The following is a 19,753-nucleotide window of genomic DNA, read 5'->3' as shown; positions in this document are numbered from 1 at the left end:
ATCCAAAGCGCATTTCTTAAACAGACAAGAGCACCAGCTAATAGTAAGAACGTAAGGGGACAAGGCGTGGTTCCCGAAGACTGAAATCGGGCCAATGACAAAGCGCGAGGAAGGCTCTGAGGGGAAACGTGGACCTATCGAACAACCCGGGGCTGGTAGAGACCGGGCCTGAGATGGCGGTACCCATGGGTGCAAAGAGGCGCTGCTCATGTCGGGGAACGGAGTGGTGTGGGTGCGCGTGCGAAACCGTCTCCGTGTTTTCCCCGAGTGCCTGGCGGCCTGCGGGGCGGAGGTGAGGAGCCGTGGGGCGGGCGGTGCTTGCAGGAGGAGGGAGCGTGAGGGCGGCGGGGTCAGCCGGGTGACCTAGACCCTGCCCCCAGGCCGCGGCCTATGGTCGGTGCGTGCAGGCCTCCACGGCGCCGGGCAGCCACCTGAGGAAGGACCTTTGCGTAAAGGAATTCGAGGCTCTGCGGAGCTGCTTTGTCGCCGCGGTAAGTGGATCCATCTCTCTTTTCTCCCCTCTCAATGTCTCTTTGTCCTATAAAATAAAAAGATGTCAATGGGGCTGGCAAAATAGCTCACTTGTATAGTGCATTCACTACTTTATGATGTGTGTGAACCAGGTTCAAGCTTAGCCCCCACTACATTGAAGGAAGCTTTGGTGCTTCTCTTACTCTCTGCCTGTCTCTATCTAAAAATTCATAAGTAGAAAGATATCAACATGTCGTGGTCTGGGAGGTGGTACAGTGGATGGGGCATTGGACTCTCAGAGTGATGTCTGGTTCTTTCTCCTATCATTTTTCATGAGTAAATAAAATTAAAAAAAAAAAAAAAGATATCAACATACTTATGGTGGTGGCCAGGACACACCTGCCTCTGCACGTCTCCCAAGTTGCAGACACTCTTTAAGACTTGCTCCCTGTCTCTGGAGCTCTCCCTGAGAAAAGAGCAGCTTGACATCTGCTCTTTTGTGGTGTTCAGGAAGGCCCAACACAGGTCTGTCTCTCCAATCACCTGGCTTCCTTATTCCTCACACCCCTTGGGCTCCTCCTTGTTTACCCTCCATAGTTGCTGCTCAGGACAAGCTGGTACATTTCCGTGAGCGAAGCTGGCTGGCCTGGGGAACTGAACCACAGCACTCCTGGCCCTGCCATTCACCATGGCCACCAGTGCTTGGCATGGTCACTTTTTTACTCTGCAGTCTTGGCCGAGTAGGAAACAGCCCAGCAGACAAAGTGGTTTCTTTTCCAGGCCAAGAAGACCCTTGAGGGCCATTAGCAGGAGGGGCTGCATTTCTGCTCACGCTGTCAGAGTGAAGCTGGGGGCCTGGCACCAAATGACCTGAGGGGCTCACCTGGGATGAGATGTGGGCACCAATAAAAATGCATCAGTTCGCATAGTGTCCCTGGCCTTTGCTACATGTGTTTGTGATGTGGGCTCAAGGAGCGAGCTGCCTCTCGCTTCTCACTTTCAGGAATCTTTACCCAGAATACATCATGCAGGCAACTGCAGACTGGCCTCACAGTGGGGGACTCCCTGCAGCTGATCTCTGCACTAAAGAGGGTGTGTGTTCTTCAGGCTCCAGCAGTGACAGTGACGGCTATGACAGGTTAAGAGCAGTGGCACAGTGGCTGACTGAGTGCAGCCCTTGGCCTCTGGGTCCCGAGAAGAAAGTTTAGGCACCACCTGTCTAGAGTGCTTTCCGTCAGTGCTCTGCCTTCCTCAAGGATATGGGGAGAATAAATATACTCCCCTCACAGTGCAGTCCCAGGGCTGAGTGACTGGCTGGGCAGACATCACAGAAACTGTAGGAATTCAGGACCAGGGGGAACAACACAGCCCTCCTGCCTGTGTCTCGGGACTTGAGGCACTCAGGTGTTAGGTGTCATTACTATAGCTGTCCCCAACCTCAAGGCTCATCCATTGGTCATGGGAGGCCTCCAGGCTGGGTCCCTGTTTCTACCTTATCAAACACCAACCCACATCTCACAGCCTGGGCCACACTCATATCCAGCCCTGGTCCTCCCCCCCCATACACACACACACACTTCTGACCTTGACCCTGCACATCTCTGACCTCCCCAAACTGGCTCTTCCCTGAGGCAGCGTTCATTGGGAGGCTGCATAAGGGACACCACTCAGGCAGTTTCTGTTTCTGTGTGGGACTCGGCCTGTGCTCTCTGCCAGTCCAGTCTGGTCAAGGTAGCTCTACTGGCTACCATGAGTCTGCCCCCTCCCTGTCCAGGACTTCAGGCCACACTAGCCATATGGGCGCATCTGGTCAGAAGCAAAGCCTGGCCAAGCCTAAGCAAGAAATCCTCCAGCTTGGCTGCCCTGTCCTGAGGTCAGCCCATTCTTTCTGGTGCTTCCAGGCTCTGATCACCCATTAGTCAGTACCACTTGCTTCTGAGCCTCCACATTTTCTGACCATGTCTTATCAGTTGCTGTGCTGATGTGTGTGAAAACTACCCTGAGTCCACATAACAGCGACTTACAAATTTTCACAAACGACAAAGGAGGAATTAGGGTGGGAGGAGGTGCTGGGTAGGAGTTCTCTGGGGAAGCCTGGTGGACCCAGGTGATGTGAGTTCCACATAGGACTAAGAAGGGCTGCTTGCAGTCAGGGGGCTGGTGTCTGAAAGGTATTGTCAGTGGATGCCATGGCTTGGGGGGAGTGGGGGGTGGATTGTAAGAGCTCTGTTCACTGTAGCAGCTGATCCAGAGAACTGAACTGCAATGAGGACAGCAGCTCAGAGCTGAGCAGCTTGCTACTATTGGAGGTTCATTCTAAGATAACAGCAGAGTCTAAGGGTAGGGGAGAACCCCTGCCTATAGTTTAAAAAGATAGGGGCCGGGTGCCAGAGGATCATCATGCACAAGGACCTGGGTTCAAGCCCCATTCCCCACCTGTACAGGGGAAGCTTCACAGGCAGTGAAGCAGGGCTGCAGGTGTCTCTCTCCATCTCTCTTTTCTCCCCTCTCAATGTCTCTTTGTCCTATAAAATAAAAAGATATCAATGGGGCTGGCAAAATAGCTCACTTATAGAGTGCACTCACTCCATGCAGCAGGAACACTTGTAGTAGGGGTGACTCTAGCCTAGGCCACCCTGCCCTGAGCACAAGTGACCTGGCAGAAAGCAGCAGCAGGCATGTGGCCTCCCAAAAAGGAGGTGAAAGCCTATAGGAGGTGAGGCACTCAGAGCCTCAGGCTGCAGACAAGGCTGGAACTTGAGGGACGTGCCCACATTCCCAACTGGCATGGTTTACCTGGATGAAGTTCGTCATACTCAATTACACAGTGACAGTGGAAAAAAAAAAGCTTTGGAGTCGGGTGGTAGTGCAGCGGGTTAAGCGCAGGTGGCACGAAGTGCAAGGACTGGTTTAAGGATCCTGGTTCGAGCCCCTGGCTCCCCACCTGCAGGGTGGCTTTACAGGCGGTGAAGCAGGTCTGCAGGTGTCTGTCTTTCTCCCTGTCTTCCCCTCCTCTATCCATTTCTCTCTGTCTTAACGACAACATCATCATCAACAACAATAAGAAAACAAGGGCTGTTAGGCGTGCAAAATAGCTCATGGGTAATGCCTGCTTTGCTATGCGCAACACTCAAATTCGAGCCCAGCCTCCACCACATGGAAGGAAGCTTCAGTGTTCTGTTCTCTCTGCCTTTTTAAAAATAATAGTAATAAAAATGAAAAAGAAAACTTTCAAGGTGGCTGGGCGATGGTGTACCGAGTTTAGCTCACACAGTACTGTGCACAAGGACCCAGGTTCGAGCCCCTGCTCCCCGTCTGCAGAGAGGATTCATGAGTAAAGCAGGTCTGCCAAGTGTCTCTCTTTCCTCAGTTTCTCTCTGCCCTACTTAATAAAATGGAAGAAGGAAAAAAAAAAACTTATTTCAAGAGGTGCCTGGGGGTGTGGCCAATCTCTACACCATCTGCATCTTGGGCTGGGGGGGTGGTGGTCAGTGAGCAGTCCCCTGAGACGCTGACCCCAGGAAGAGAGGTGAGGCCGCACACATCTGACTCATCTGTTGACCAGCCTCAGGGCCAGAGGTAAACAGCGGTCTTTCTACTCCTTGGATACAACCAAACCTCCTGGCCCAGGGAGACGGGATCTGGGCCACACAGGGAGTCTGACCATGGGCCTGGCTCTCAGAGTGTCGGGGGCAGGAACAGGTCATCATTCTATCAAGTGGGGATGCTTCTGGTGTCATTCCAGCCCCCCATCACAGCTTGATGTCACCATCCTGGACCTGCCCCCAGTCCATGCCCTCACCTGACCTCTGTTGTAGGATGTGCTGGAGCCACAAAGGCCACAGACAGGCCGCGCCACCCAGAACAGGCTGTGTACAGAGGCGGGAAGGCAGGGCATTTATTACTGTCTGGTCATTCAGAGAGTGAGAGATAAATAACTACAGTTTGCAGCAGCTGGAGACACATGGCCAGGAATATGCTGCCTGCTAGGCTGGGCTGTGAGCAATGGAGGGGCAACACTGTCTGCTGAGCACCTGTCCCTCCAGAAGTCCCAGGCAGCTGTGGCTGTGGGCTCAGGCCTCCTCCAAGGCGGTCTGCTTCACCTGGCGCCCGGGCACCACCCGCAGTGCACCTCCTGCAGCCTGGTGCAGTTGGGTCTCCAGGGCGCTGCGCAGGTCATTGAGTTGCACGTCAGGCAGGGGATGCAGGCTGATAAGCACCCCATCCTTGGGGGGTAGGGCCCCCTCTTCTGGAGCTGTGTCGCGCCGGCGGCGGCGCAGGTCAGAACCCGCCTGCACTTTGAGCTCACGGTTGGGCTTGGCGTGGTCTGGCTTCTGTGCCACAGGGAGCCCTGCCTGGGGTCCAAGCTCAGAGCTCAGCCTCTGTCCTGGCTCTGGGATGGCAATGTCCCCCTCTGGGGCTGGCACAATGTCTCTGGGGGCCTCCTTCCCCTCAGAGGGGACATCCTTACCCCTCCTTGGGATGGCCCCTGGTCCTGGCTGATGGACAGCAGCCTGGGCCAGAGCCAGCCTGGGGTCTTGATCCTCTTTCTGGGGCTTCACAGGAGGGTCTCCAATCCCCATTGCCACCCATGGTGCTTCCTTTTGGATGCTGGATGCCGCAGTTGCCACCACCACCTCTGCCCGTTTCTTCTCATGAATGTCTCTTGCAGAAATGCCCTGGTCCTGCCCAGGGTGTTCCCTGGGCTCCTGTTTCTTGGGGTCTCCTGGGGCCCTGGATGGCTCTGACTTGGGGACCTGCTCTGGCAAGTGTTCCTGGGCTGCCTCAAGCATAGCATCCCTCTGCTTGGTCTGGGCTGCGTGGGGCTCCGTGTCTAGGTCCCTAGGAGGGATGGCTGGGGCTCTACCCACTGCACCTGGGGGCCCCTCTGCTGGGTGCTGGCTGAGCCCAGGGGGTGGAGCAGGTTGCCGATCCTGTGATCCTACAGCAGGAACCAAAGGCAGCTTGGGGGGCTTCTGTGCTGTATCCCCAGCCTGGGCCTCATCTTCCTTTCCTCTGGGTGCGGCCACCCCAGGCTCTGGTGGCATGTCCCCTGCAAGTGAAGGCAGATACTGGTCACTGGAAGGACCACTGACAGCCACCGAGGGACCAAGAGCAGGGCTGAGCTCTGACCTGCACAACCACCCCCCCTGCCCGCCCACTTGCCATCCTCGCCGTCCTGCCGTTGCTGGTGGATCTTGTGCTGCTCCTCGATGACAGCCAGCAGCTTCTCCTGCTGGTCCAGGAGGCGCTTCTGCTGCACCTGCTGCTCCTGGATCACCTGCAGCAGCACAGCGTGGTCCAGCAGCTCCACACGGCCTGCCTCTGCAGGGAGGCATGGCCTGAGTGCCTTGGCCTGGGGGGTCGGCAGGCAGCCTGGGGCTGCCCCCAGCCTTTCAATGCAGGCTCAGACCCGCAGCTGAAGCCACAACTCACACCTTGGCTCTCTGCACAGGTGTCCAAAGGAGTAGGCAGGTCCACCTGGCCCTGGAGGCACCCTGTACCTAGGACTGAGCTCTATACTGTCCTATACGTACTGTCACAAGGGATGTCCCCCCCCCACCCCTGTGAGATGATCCAAAGACAACACGGAGGCTGGAAGTCGGTGAGACCAGCCAGGGGCCAGAACAGAGAGCCACACCCCAAACAGGGCATGTGATAGGACACCCCTGGACACAATTCAGGTGACCAGGTCACCCCCAGACACATTGGCAGGTGACCAGGACACTGCCAGACATGGATCCTACATGGAAGAGTACAGTAACAGGAAAAGCAACTGGCCGCTGTAGGCAGAGCGGGCCCAGGCTTGTGACTCACATGGCTACTTGGGGGGCCGGTGTGCCAGCTGGATCCACTAGGTAAATGACAAGGATGGGGGGGGCAACTGCTGACAGCAGCCACCCAGGGGTGGGAGTGGGCAGTAGGCACGTGGGCATCAAAAGGACGCTTTCTGGGTGGTGGGGGCTGGATGCACCCCATTCACTGGCCTGTCCTTCTATGACTGGTGGAGAAGATGTGGATGCAGTGGGCACAGGCCTATGGGGGCACAGAAGCTGCCAGGGAAGATGGGGCCACATGAAGGAGTGGGCCTGTGGGCCAGGCAGGGCTGTCCCAGACCCCAGGAGCTTTTCCAGGCATCTAGGGGCTCCACATAGCTCCCTCTCGATGGAGGACACACATGTGGTCTTTGACCAGCTGCCCCAATTAATGTGGCCACACTGGCAGCCAGGGACCCCAGGATTCACAGCCCATGTCCTATACCTGTCCCTGTGGTAGCTTCCTGGACAGATTCCAAAGAAGAGACAGATGTGAGAGTGGAGACCCCGTAGGCCCCCCCGGGCAGCAATGGCATACAGGATACGAGTGTGGGCCCCATCCTGCTTGGAGGCCTTAGGTAGCTGTGCCCTGGTGACAGCAGAGGCCCCGAGCCCAAAAGGTGGGCACCAGTGCAGGAGGCAGAGCTGAGTGTGGGGCCTGTGCTCCATGCCAGGCTGCCTGGGGCCAGGGACTGGCGCCACCTCTGTCCCTGCCATCTGCCAAGTGCAGACTGGCCTCTGGTGCATACCTGCAACTATCTTTTTGATTTCAGCTGCTCATTCCATTGAGAGGCACACAGGAGAAAGGCAGAATAGGAAACCATGAAAAACCTCTTTTCAAAAGGAGAAAAAAAAGTCAAAGAAGCAAACAGGTTTAGGTGACAGACAACAGGGACCAGATGGACACAACAGTGAGACAAAAAACAGGCAGAGTGGCAAGTGGAGCCTCAGGAAGCCCCTGCACCCAGCCCCACTGGCCCCACAGCCCTCTGCCCCCTACATGGAAATTTGGGGAGCAGGTGGAGACTGGGGCTCCCAGAGGGTCACCAGGGCAGGGTCCCTGGTAAAATCCACAACTAATCATTCACAGTGACCACTGCCCCCATCAGAGTGCTAGGGGGGATGCCAGCTGTCACCCCAAATGGGCATAGTGTGGAAGAAAGAAACTAAGTTTTGTGCACTGGAAAGGGAGGGCATGGCTCACTTGGGGGGGGGGACCCCCAGCCCTCCACCAGCACAGTTGTACCCCACTCCCACCTGGCTGTAAGTTCTGTCACAAACATTAGAACATATGCGTAAGAGCAAATGCACAGGGCCACATAAAACCACAGAACCTTCTAGAAGGTAGCAGGAAGAAGTCCCTTGGGAAGAGGCGGAGAAGGGGAGCCCCATGAGGGCCATATGTCATGTCTATCTCTGGAGGAGCAGCGGGGACCTTCCCCCGGGCAGGATGCAAAGGTCTTACCCTCCAGCCTACTGCCAGCATGGTCCCCGGCCTGGCCCTCTGAGTTCCTCTGCTCTCGTGGCTCAGCCTGCACCCTGGCCCTGGGGGGCACCTTCTCCTTCCCACCTGCACAGATAGGGACACCAAAGTCTTACAACAGGTGACAGCTGCACCCTAAAACACCACCAATTCCCCTACACACCATCTCCCCGCCCCCAGCGGTTCATACTCAACCTGACCATCCCTGGCAAAGTGAGAAAACACTGAGCACCTGGCAGCACAGCGCAGACAGCCAGCAGCCTACAAACAGCTGGAACAGGCAGCCTGGGCACTGTCACCCCCAGACTGCCACACTCACACACTGGTCTCAGGGACCAAAGAGGCCTCCCTGATCTCCCAGGAACTTTCATAGACCTGCCCAGCTGATACCCACCAGCCTTGTTTCTGGAAGCCTTGCCCATGGCACCCATGGTGGAATCTGGCTGAGGGACGCCGGCCACCAGGGTGTCCTGGTCCTTGGGCAGCGCCACCTGCATACCCAGCTCCTGACCCTCCACGGGCTGGGAGGCTGGATGGGTGCCGGCTTCTGGAACCTTCTGGGGCTGTTCAGGCAGCCTGCCTGCTGCCTGCATGGCATGGTCCTGGCTGGGCCTCTCTGGGCCGGAGTCTGGCCGGGGTGGGAGCACCTGCTGCTCGCCTCCTGGGGCCTGGCCATCCCTGTGTCTGGATGGGCCTGCCTTCTCTGCCACCCCCTCTCTGTCCTGGCCTTCGTCCACCACCACCCTGTCGTGAGGGATGGGGGGCTCATGGCGGTGGGCCTCGCCCATGGCGACTGCAACACCTGTGAGATGAGACATACGGAGGGGAGCTCAGGGGGACACCCCAGCCTTTGTTCCCAGAGACAGAAGGCGGAGGCCAGGGTGTGAGTAGGGCCCAGTGTGAGGCCTGTTATTGATGGGGCACTGGGGCTGCTCCAGGAACCCACAGGCGGGGCAGCTGCAACCTGCTCCTCTGGGGCACAGCAGCCCCAAACCCCAGAGTGAGACATGCAGGAGCCCTGCCCCCACCCCTGCCACCTTCCCCACCTTGCCTAGGGCGGTCAAGTTGCGCAGCCTCCTGCCTTTCCTTAGGGTCCTCTCTGGAGGGCGCGTTCCTGGGGCCCTTGATCTGGGCCTGCTCCTTCTCATCTTTCTCGTCAGGCACCTTCGGCTTCTCCCGGCCATCCTCTGCCTCAGGGTTCTGGCCTGTGAGCACTTGAGGGTCAGGGGTGGCCTGTACACATGACTTTGCCCCCTGGCAGCTCCCCAACCCCACACTCCACAATCACATTTCCCAGGGGCTGGCAGAGCCAAGCGGTTGTCTTCCCTATGCAACCACCTATAGCTAAGGAGCACAGAGGACTGTGGTTTCCCATTTGAGTTCATAGTACAGATGTAGCAAAACACTACTCCCATCTAAGGGTTGGGGGGCAGCTCCAACACCAGCAACCGCCATCAGGTGGCAGCACGAGGCCACCATCTGCCAGGCTGGGTGTGGGGGGCGGAGACATGAACCATGTGGTCCTTTGTCAGGACCACCACCTAGAACCCAGCACCCCTCCTCCCACTAGAAAGCCCGGACAGGTGCTCTGGAGGAGTAACAGGCTGCCCTGTGCTCCCATCTGGGTGCTGAAAGTGAAACCACAGTGTGTGTGTGTGTGTGTGTGTGTGTGTGTGTGTGTGTGTGTGTGTGGGCGGGGGGGGGGGGGGGGGATGGTGGGGAGACAGGGGCAAGGGACTATGCCCTGGCCCCTATGTGGGCAGGTCCAGCTCCACATCCCATCAGCCCACTGTTCTCATGCATGGCAGGAGGCCACAGTGGGTGGCACAGGCCAGCCCCATTGGGGAGGGATCGCCTACATCACTATCCTTCCTGCCTAAGACCAACATGGTGGGAACCACAGCACTAAGAGAATAAACTTTACAGAAGATTCATTACATCCTCTAAGGGATCCAAAACAACCTGTCCCCATTTCCTTTTTTTTTTTTCCCCCTTCTTTTTTACTTCATCTGACAGAGAAGGCAGAGCATCACTCTGGCACATGTGGCGCTGGGGATCAAACCTGGAGCCTCAGTTACACAAGTCCTGGACTCTGCCAGCTGAGCTGTTTCCCAGCGGCTGTCCCCCACCTGGTTTCTGGAGGATGGGAGACTAAGGCTCTCTGTGGGCTGGCGAGGCCTCACCCGTGACTGACTGAGGTGTTTGGGGATGGTTACAGCAGGTCTGTTCAGTGGATCCCACTACCTCCTGGGTTGAAGGAGGAGGTGGCATGGGTGACAGTGCTGTGTGGAAAAGCTCTCTCCTGCAGGGCGGGTGCTCCCCACGGAGTGGGATCTGCTACGAGGCAGCAGCACAGCAGGTTAGAATGTTCTAGTCCCCTCTCACAATTAAACTCTCATGGAGGCACCATGAACCAACAGGGTCTGTCTGGGCCTCAGAGAAGGTGCACATAGGAGACTGCACATAACCTGTTTAAGGGTTAGAGTTCATGAGCAGTGCTGCAGGCATTTTTTTTTCTCTCTGTCTCATCAACCCCTTCCCTCCTGATTTCTGTCTCTTATTAAAAATAATAATAAATAAAAGAAAAGCACAAGACAAAGGAGTCATCTACTTGCCACTGCCAGGGGCTCCCACCCAGCTCCTGTGGGCCCTGGGTGACCTGCCTCCCCTACTCACAGTCATCCCCCAGGCCCTGGACAGTTGTGTGCTCAGAACCACTCTGGCTGAGTTTGTCAGCAGGGACTTGGCTTCAGGAAAACTCAGAAAATTCAACTAGCAACTGGAACATCCTCGAGCACTGCCCTCTGGCAACAGCTTGTGTAGGCCCTGTGGCCTGGTGAGCAGAATGTGGCTGTGGGTACTGCCCAGCAGGGAGGGTAAAGGAAGCCCCCCACCCCAGCTAGTTTACTCTCCTGGGAGGGGCTCACCCACCAGCCCTGAGTGAAGGTCCGGGAGTGGCCAGCAGAGGGCGCCCTCCAATCCATGCTCACTTGTCCTCAAGGTCAGCAGCCCAGGCTCACCGTCCTGCCCCACCCTGGCTGCTCTGACTGGCACCACCCCTGCCTGGCAGGGATCTTGCCCATGTGACAAGGGGGACCTGGCCATAAATCTGATATTTATGTCAGCACCCAGGCACCGTGTGGTGCAGTCCTTTGACTGCTCTGGGCTGTCATCAGGTTGGGGGTCTGGGAGATGGCGGGGCAGAGTCCAGAGCTGGGTGACCTCCCTGGAATACACACTAGGAGGGGCCACCACCTCCTCCCGCGTCTGCACCCCGGCCTGGTAGTTCTCCAGGACTGCGACCGCCACTGTGGAGATCCCCTTGGCCAGGGACCCCAGGGACATACACCCAGATATCAACAAGGGACCTGACACAACTGAGCAGCCAGGCACCATCCTGCCACAAGGCCCTGACTCTCCACACCACCCCCACAGGGGCTTTTCACAGTCTGGGAGGGGGAACAGTGGAGGAAGTGCTGGAATCTCAAGTACAAGGTGCTGAATTTGCCAGAGTGATGCTCTGGCTCTCTCTCTCCTTCTCTGTCTCATTGATAAATTAAAAAAAAAGAAAGATAGAAAGAAAAAGGCACATTTCATTCCTACATTCATTCTGCTGACTCAATACCCTTTGTCTTGTAGAATGTGCAAGAAGCCCAGGGTTTGACCCAAATGCCCTGCTGGGTAGCCCGTGGCACCAAGGCTGTGGGGACAGGAGGAGGAGGAGGACATGTACTCCTGGGAGCAGCTTCCTCCATGGGGGCCACCCCCGAACTAGCCCAGCACCCATCCAAGGCCTTTCCTGCTATGACTAAGGTTGTTGGGGGGGAGGGGGGTCCTTGGGCAGATGGGACAGAGCATGGGAGTAACAGAGCCCACACGGTGCCTGTCACCTTGCCACCAGGTGTCACTGGCTGGCCAACTGTGCTCCAGGCCAGCTCACTCTGTGGCCCAGGCTTTTACCCTTTCGGCTGAGTTGCATCCCATGTGGACAGGCTGCGGGGTGGGGGTGGGGGTGGGGGTGGGGAATGTCATGACACAGAGGCCTGAATCCACCTTCTTCAGGCTGTCCCCAAAGCACATGAACAAGAGACCCCAGGTCCCTGGGGAAGCCAGGCGTCACACCCCCTCCTGCTTCAAGGGGACCTTCACATGGCAGGGGACACTCAGTGATTTCCAGCTACTTTGGTGAACCTTGTTGTTTCTGAGGTACCCTCTGGGGGGGGTGGAGGTGGGGGACAGGGATGGACAAAGGGAGCTCCTGCCACCCTCCCCCACCCCCAGCAAGGCAGGTGGGCTCAGAAGCCCAGTGCAGGGGACCTGCCCCTCCAACCCCCAAGACCTCCCTCCACACAGAGGGAGATTAGTCAGCAACCCTAGACAGCCCTGCTGCCCCACCAAGTCCCTGCCCAAGGTTCCCTGGGTCTGTGCTGGTGGGTGGCCAGGCCATCTGGGAGGGGAGGGCACAGCTGGTGTGAATGACAAGGCCCAGAGATGGCCATGCACAGCTGTGGGGCACGTGGACCCCTGACCTCTGGCTCTGCCTGCAGGGCCACAGACCCTAAGAAGCCACTTCCTACTCCTCTCCCTAAACACAGGGGAGTGGCTGCTGTACCCCAGAAATCCATGCTCAGATCCCCAGCACTGTAGCCCTCTAGAAGCATGGGCATCCCTGTCAGCAATACTGGGTAACAGGAAGTTTACAAATATGGAATTGAGTACTCTGTGGGAGGCCCTAGCTGTGGGTGTACCTGCCAGGCGTGTTCCTGGTGGCCGAGCAGCTTCTGCCTTCACCATGCCCTCGGCCTCTGCTAGCCGCCCGCCCAGGGCCTCTGGCGCCAGGTCTACAGGTGTCTCTTCGCTCACAGTCAGTGTCGTGTATGTGCTGACCACCAGGATGCCCAGGCCGACGCACAGCACCACCTGCGGAGACAGAGACGTGGGCAGGAGAGGTCAGTGACACCATGTTCCCCCACCCCACCCCGTGTGGGAACTGTGGTTCCCGAGATCCCAGGCCATAGGCACTGCACCTGCCAGCAGCCACACCTGCGCTGGGAGCTGAAGAGCTCTAACTGCCTGATTGACACACCCTCAGCCAACTGGGAAGGGAACCTAGATGGAGGTGGGAGCCAGCGTGGAGGGTAGCATGGGGCCACCAGCTGGCAGAGCCTACAGCCTGCTGCTCAGGCCCAGGAAGAGTCCACAACCCACCTGCTAGCCTGTAGCTACAGAGCTCAGGACCTTAGCAGCCTGTAGGGTGGCATAGAGGTATGCTATAGGAGTAAAACAGAGTAGAATAAGAGAAACGAGGGCTGAGGAGACAGTGTAATGTTTCAGCAAAAGACTTTCTTTTTTATTTTTCCTTCAGGGTTATTGCTGGGCTCAGTGCCTGCACCATGAATCCACCGCTCCTGGAGGCCATTTTTCCCCCCTTCTTGTTGCAGCCTCGTTGTGGTTATTATTATTGCCATTGTTGTTGTTCGTTGTTGGATAGGACAGAAAGAAATGGAGAGAGGAAGACAGAGAGGGAGAAAGAAAGATAGACACCTGCAGACCTGCTCTACCGCCCGTGAAGCGACTCCCCTGCAGGTGGGGAGCCGGGGGCTCGAACCGGGATCTTTATGCCGGTCCTTGCGCTTTGCGCCACATGCGCTTGACCCACTGCGCCACCGCCCGACCCCCAGCAAAAGACTTTCATTCCTGAGGCTCCAAGGTCCCAGGTTCAATCCCAAGTGCCAGCATAAGCCAAAGGTCTCTGTTTCTCTCTCATTAAAATATTTTTTTTAAAAAGAGGGGGGAGGAAGGGCAGGGATAGATAGCATAATGGCTATGCAAAGAGACTCTCATGCCTGAGGCTTCAAAGTCCCAGGTTCAATCTCCTGCACCACCATAAACTGAGCAGTGCTCTGGGAAAAAAAGAATAGGAGTGACTAGGTGTAGACAAGGGAGAGACAGGAAGAAATACCACAGTACCACTCCACCATCCACAGAGCTCCCCTGTGGTGTTGGGGTTCAAATCCAGGGCCTGGAGCACACGGTAGGGTTTGCACTCTACTGGGTGAGCTACCTCCTGGCCTAGAAAGATCTTTCAGCTTGTATCTTTCCCCACAGCTGGAAAGCTGTCTGATGGGCTAGGAGACTAGAAGCAGCAGCTGCACCCTGGCAGGAGGGGTGCCCAGCAGAAGCCCTGGAGGCAAGCGGCCCCAGCCCAGCTCCCACCTGGGAGAAAAGGCTGTTCTTGTGGATCTTCTTATAGATGAGAGCCGGGCAGATGAAGCAGATGAGGCTCCCCATGGTGGCACCCGTGAGGCCCAGGATGGTCTCCACTAGGGACAGAGATGGCATGTGAGGGACTCAGCCAAGCCCACCTGGAGTCACCAGGTTTCCCCCCCAACAGCAGGGCTAGGGACAGTGTGCTCAGCTTCTCCCAGGGACCTGCAGGCACCAAAGGGCAACTGACAGCAAGCTCCTCTGTGTGGGGAACGGGGTTTTCCAAGTGACACCCCGCTCGGCCTCTCCCCATGCAGAAGCAACAGCTGGGAAGGAGCAGCTTCTGCGTTTGGGCCTCCACACAGCTCTGTGGGCCCACCATGCCGCTCTGCTGGGTTCTTGGGGCCCCAGAGAGCAACTCAACAGAGACAGAGATGGGGTCCCTGAGGCAGCCACCCACTTACCGTTGGGGATCATGATGCCGCCAACCATGGTTCCAAACACCACAGAGAGGGTGAGTGCCTTGAAGCGCAGGGGGGGCATGTAGCCACCAGCTGCAAAGGTCCCATCCTTCTGCTAAGTGGGAGACACAGATGGAAAAGCTTTGGTTCACTAGTTCCCTCTCCTGCAAGAAGCCCTTAGAGGTGGCTGGCAAGGAGGTGCAGTGGTTAGAGCACTGGCCTTAAAAGCACGAGGCCCTGAGTTTGGTCCCTGTGGTGTCACATGTGCCAGCATGATGCTCTGGCTCTCTCTCTCTGTCCTTCTCTCTCATGTTAATAAGGGAAGGAAGAGGAGGAGGAGGAGGAGGAGGAGAAGAAGAAACTTCACAGGGTTGGAGAGACAGGGCTTTTTTGCCCGAGACTCCAGAGACTCCAGCTTCAATCCTTACCTCCACTGTATGCCAGAGCTGTGGTCTCTAGCTCTCATAAAAATATGACACTTTTTTTTTTTTTTTGCCTCCATCCAGGTTTACTGCTGGGGCTTGGTGCCCGTACCACCAATCCACTGCTCCTGGAGGCTATGACCCCTCCCCTTTTTTGTTGCCCTTGTTGTTTTATCGTTATTGTGGTTATTATTGTTGTTACTGATGTTGTTGTTGGATAGGACAGAGAGAAATAGAGAAGAGGGGAAGACAGAGAGGGGGAGAGAAAGACAGACACCTACAGACCTGCTTCACCACCTGTGAAGCGACCCCCCTGCAGGTGGGGAGCTGGGGGCTCGAACCAGGATCCTTCTTCTTATCCTTGCACTTCGCACCACCCAACCCCCCTTTTTTTAATAGGATTTATTTATTTATTCATGAGAGAGATAGGAGGAGAGAAAAAACCAGACATCATTCGGGTATATGTGCTTCCTGGGATGGAACTAAGGATCTCAGGTTTGAGAATCCAGTGCTTTATCCACTGTGCCACCTCCTGGACCACTTTTTTTTTTAAAAAAAGAAAAACTGACCCAACTGCATGGCAAAAGCCCCTTCCATGCTCATTGTACACATGGCGGCTGTGCCATGCTGGTCCCCCAGCAGCTGTGTCTGAGAAAAAAAAGTACACAGCAGGCATAATCAAACCAACACCCTCCATGCCTCGGCTTCTCATCTGTAAATGGGGTCTTTATCAGGCTGCGGTGTTCTAGATGGCAGAAGCTTCTAGAACATTCTGGGTACACAGAAGGGCTGACTGGGATTGCTATACCCAGGCTAGGAAAACATTCATGTGAAGTTTCAGAAGCTTCCAGAACAAGGATTTCAGAGCAGCCAGTCTGGAGTATGCTAGCCAGCATGGGGGGGGAGGGAGGGGATGTTTTCTGGACTCCACATTTCCTTCAACACCATGCTGGGCCTTTAACCACCACATGATGGGCGTATGTCCCCTCAGGAACACACAGAGCCACTGGCAGCCAAGTGAAGGGAGGTAGTGGGCAAACTCCAGGGAGCACCATCAGGGAGAACCTGGTCTAAGAGCTGGGCCTCACTTCACCCGGCTCCTCCCCACCACACAGTCACTCCAGGGATCCGGCTGGCTCTGCTGGAGGGACTGTCCCTGGAGCAGAGGCAAGGGGTGCTGCCTTGACCACTGCCCAGCCATGGGACCATGAGGCCTGGTCTAGCTGCAGGGGTGTACTCCAGTCTGGTTGTGCCGCTGCCCTGGGATCTAGGGCCACACCCCACAGGCACACCCTGGTCCTAACAGCCCAAGTAGAATGGGAGAAGCCACAGGTGTCACAGCTGGGGACAGAGGACACAGAGCAAAGCCGGGGCTTGCAGGCCATCCGCTGACCCGCTCCTCAAACCTCCTCACACACCTCGGCCCTCAGCCTGCCCTTGAGCCATCTCCCCCTTCCTGCTGCTTCTAGGCAAGGTGCCAGCGGTCAGGCGGGGAGTCCAGGATGTGGGCCTGACTCTTCATCTCCCTGTTTGTTCTGGTGCCACCTCTCTGTCCCCAAGTTAGTGTTTCAAAAATCCCCAGTGACAGACCTCACTTTAATTGAACCTTCTTCTTTAATGATTCTTAAAAAAATTATTATGTACTAGATATAGAGTGGAATCAAGAAAGAAGGAGGGGACAGAGAGGGAGAGAGAAAGAGAGTCACCTGCAGCCCAGCTTCACCACTTGTGAAGATTCCCCCCTGCAGGTGGGGACAGGAGACTTGAACCTGGTAACAGGTGCACTCAACCAGGTATGCCACTGCCCAGATCCTAGCTGCTTCTCCCCCCCCCCCCCATTTTAACTAGGAAGAGCACCATCAAGGCCCTCTAAAAGAGCCAGGAAAAGTCAACCAAGGAGCTGGGAGATAGCACACCCAGTAGACCACATACTTTACCATGTGTAAGGACCCAGGCTCAAGTCTCTAGTACCACATGGGAACACCATGCATGGCAGGTGCTGTGGGGTCTCCTCTGTCTCTCTCCCTCTCTTTATTTTTTAAAAATACATTTGGGGGTGGAATCACACCATCACTGTGACACATGCAGTCCGGAGACAGAGCTCAGGACCTTGTGGTTGAGAGCCCAACGCCTTTGCCCACTGCACCTCCTCCCAGTGAAAAGGCACCAAGAGTCTTACTTTTTCACGAGGAAGAGAGCACCATTTAGGCCCTCCGAAAGGGCCAAAAGAAGCCAACATGAAGAGCTGGGGGAGTGGGACTCTTACCTGCTGCTCAAACAGCAACGTGTTCAAGGCCTGGCGGCAGGGCAGGATCATCATGGGGAAGCCCACGGCCACCGACATCACAAAGCCCATGCGGATCATCTCCGTCACCAGGTTAGAAGGGAAGTGGATCAGCACATTGCCCGCAATGGCTTCTGTGAAGCTTACATAGCCGAAGAATCCTACCTGGAGGGCAAAGGGGCACCGCAGGGAGTGGGCTGGTTCCACTGGGCCCCTCTGTTAGAAGGCAGGGTGGCTCAGGAGGCTCACAGTAGATGGATCAGCACCCCAAGCCCTCAGGAGAGGCTGCCCTTTGTGGCTCCAAACCCAGCACTATCTCTGTGGATGCTCAGTAAAAACCCATGAGAATGCCAGGGCCATGAAGTTCCCAGAAATAAACCCCATTGTGTTTGGACTTACATGTTCAGTGTAAAATAATTAAAAAGTCATATAATTAGGAAGCTAGGGAGAGAGGGGGCAGAGGGTGGCTCAGCAGAAAGAGTTCTAAAACAGAAAAGACAAAACAAGTGGAATTCTATGAATGGTGGAACAATGCTGTGGTCTCTCTCACTTGCTCACTTTTGTTCACAGAAAATAAATGGGCAGGGCCAGTGAAACAGCTCACCTGGATAGTTCGATGCTTTGCTATGTGTGTGCCCCAGGTTCGAGCTGGGCCCCACCATATTGAAGGAAGCTTTGGTACTATGGTCTTGGTCTCTCTCTTTCTTCCATTTAAAAATTAAAAATAACAACAACACAAATAAATAAATGGGAGAAAAATCTACCCAAACACAGATGAGTAGCCATGTCTGTGGGTTGGATGTTGAGCCTAGTTTCTTTCCTACTAGTTCACACTTTTCAGGTTCTCATCTATGGATACCTGGGTCTCATGTGGTGCATTCAGCTGGTGCTGGGGCTGTGGGAGCTGAGTTTCTGAGTGGGGCTCCCTGTGGGTGCCAGGATGGGCCAGAGTGGAAGGAGGAAGGATTGTGGGGATCCTACCATGATATAGAAGGTGGTGACCACATTGAGGGAGGAGGCAAATATGGAACTCATGGTCTTCACGGAGGGCTCGTCCAGGCTGTCGTAGGTGGGCAGGACCTGGCTGTACAGAAACATGTGGCATCACACTCGGACACACACAAGGGGGCACACGAGCTCAGAGCCCGAGGTGACCTATGACCTCAGTGTGAAACTGGGGGGGGGGGGGGAACAGTATAATGGTTATCTAAGAAGACTCTCATGGGGCAGAGAAATAGCATAATGGTTATGTAAAGAGACTCTTATGCCTCAGGTTCAGTCCCTAGCATTACCATAAGCCAGAACTGAGCAGGGCTCTGGTAAAAAATATAAAATAAGTAAAATAAAATAAGTAGGCCAAGACTGGTGGTGAAAAATTGCATCTCCAACATGCCACAGGCTACAGGGGCAGACAGATGTCTTTGCCTCAGGGAGTGTGGACTGGGTGCTCCCCAGTAAGTCCCTCTGCATGTGCCACACACAAGAGGACAGCTCAATAGGCAGAATGCACATGAAGCCCCAGGCTTGATTCCCAGCACCACATGAAGCACCATGAGCAGCACCAGGAGGATGCCATGAATGGGCAGGCGAGCTGGGGTCTCTCTCCCCAAGTCCACAGCATGAAAATCCACAATGGGGAGGCACCCTGGTGGCCCCATGTCATGCAGGCTCTGGCTCTGTCCTGGTGCCTGGGCATGGAGAACACTTGTCTCTGGCTGCTCAGGACGCTGAGCAGCATGGGAGCATGATGTGGAGGAGCCATAATGCCAGGAGCCGTGGCAGGGAACTGCACTCCGGATGGCGCGTGTGGGTGTAAACACAGCGGCGGCAAATCCTACTTGTCACAGTCCTTCACAGCTGGCGTGGAACTGGGCCTCCACTGCCTGTGGCCTGCTCAACCAGCCCTGCACTGATGGTCTCTTCCCGTCAGCGCCTGGTTTGCACCTCTCACAGAGCCAACTGGGTGCGAGGCGGGGACTCTTGTCATCTTGGAAAAGGTGGGGGCTGGAGCCAAGGGGATGGCCTGATCAGAGATGACAGCTCTGCATGCTGTAAGCAAGCAACCCTGCTTCTGCTCACAACACACACACATGCATGTGTCCATACAGGCACATGCACACACATACAGGCATGCATGTGCACTGAAACAACCACACATAGGCACATGTACACTGGCACATGTACATACATTTACACATGCACACAGAGAGACACCCACACAGGCACATGCATGCACACACCATGGGCACAAAGACAGGCATATACACAGGCACCCTGCCTGGATACACACACACTCAGAGGTTCTCACATACAGGTGCACGCGCGCGCGTGCACACACACACACACACACACATAAACTCAGATGCACAGGCACATAGGTACACCTACACAAACACACTTGCTCATGTGTGCACACAGACATGATGCACATGCTTACACACACACAAGCCACTTGACAGTGTCTCAGCACAAGCAGAAGCCAGTGTTTGTTCAGTTTCCTTTGAAATGTTTGCAGCCAAGGAGCTGCAGTCTGGCATGGTGCTCAGCACTCTGGGAGTCAGATGGCTTGGGATAGTCTGCGATCCCACAGCCAACTCTCACCAGGGGCT

General features: G+C 55.8%; 2 protein-coding genes across 10 annotated transcripts in view; one reads left to right on the top strand and one right to left on the bottom strand.

Annotated features, from left to right (window-relative positions):
- The first annotated feature begins 36 nt into the window (after positions 1-36).
- NDUFAF8 (NADH:ubiquinone oxidoreductase complex assembly factor 8) lies at positions 37-1,399 on the top strand. 3 transcript variants are annotated; one of them, XM_060171799.1, is made up of 3 exons: positions 37-292; positions 368-491; positions 1,069-1,245. In XM_060171799.1, exons 1-3 carry the CDS (start codon positions 174-176, stop codon positions 1,213-1,215), a joined length of 390 nt encoding a protein of 129 aa, XP_060027782.1. In that variant the 5' UTR covers positions 37-173; the 3' UTR covers positions 1,216-1,245. The 3 variants fall into 3 exon arrangements, with proteins under 3 accessions (XP_060027782.1, XP_060027783.1, XP_060027784.1); XM_060171800.1 differs by having other exon boundaries at positions 105-292; positions 381-491; XM_060171801.1 differs by lacking the exon at positions 1,069-1,245 and adding an exon at positions 1,252-1,399 and having other exon boundaries at positions 134-292; positions 381-491.
- Positions 1,400-4,345: 2,946 nt separating this feature from the next.
- SLC38A10 (solute carrier family 38 member 10) overlaps positions 4,346-19,753 on the bottom strand; it is a 31,302-nt gene continuing 15,894 nt past the window's right edge. For 2 of the 7 annotated variants that reach the window (XM_016193261.2, XM_060171792.1), the window contains 11 exons: positions 18,126-18,228; positions 17,127-17,309; positions 14,442-14,553; positions 13,987-14,093; positions 12,519-12,690; positions 8,817-8,975; positions 8,165-8,572; positions 7,753-7,857; positions 7,037-7,060; positions 5,638-5,796; positions 4,346-5,524 (listed from right to left, as the gene is read on the bottom strand). In XM_016193261.2, the coding sequence (XP_016048747.1) occupies positions 4,545-5,524; positions 5,638-5,796; positions 7,037-7,060; positions 7,753-7,857; positions 8,165-8,572; positions 8,817-8,975; positions 12,519-12,690; positions 13,987-14,093; positions 14,442-14,553; positions 17,127-17,309; positions 18,126-18,228 (2,512 nt within the window). In that variant the 3' untranslated portion in view covers positions 4,346-4,544. The other 5 variants (XM_060171790.1, XM_060171791.1, XM_060171796.1 and 2 more) reach the window with 5 other exon arrangements.

Source organism: Erinaceus europaeus, chromosome 14 (genome assembly GCF_950295315.1).
Source record: "Erinaceus europaeus chromosome 14, mEriEur2.1, whole genome shotgun sequence".
Lineage (NCBI taxonomy): Eukaryota > Metazoa > Chordata > Mammalia > Eulipotyphla > Erinaceidae > Erinaceus > Erinaceus europaeus.
This window is presented reverse-complemented; position numbering and strand designations above follow the sequence as displayed.

Bases quoted from the DNA above. Each gene is read 5' to 3' on its own strand.
- NDUFAF8 (XM_060171799.1), top strand. From the start codon at position 174: ATGGCGGTACCCATGGGTGCAAAGAGGCGCTGCTCATGTCGGGGAACG. The intron at 293-367 runs GTGAGGAGCCGT...CGGGTGACCTAG, and splicing joins TGGCGGCCTGCGGGGCGGAG to ACCCTGCCCCCAGGCCGCGG. The intron at 492-1,068 runs GTAAGTGGATCC...TACCCTCCATAG, and splicing joins GGAGCTGCTTTGTCGCCGCG to TTGCTGCTCAGGACAAGCTG.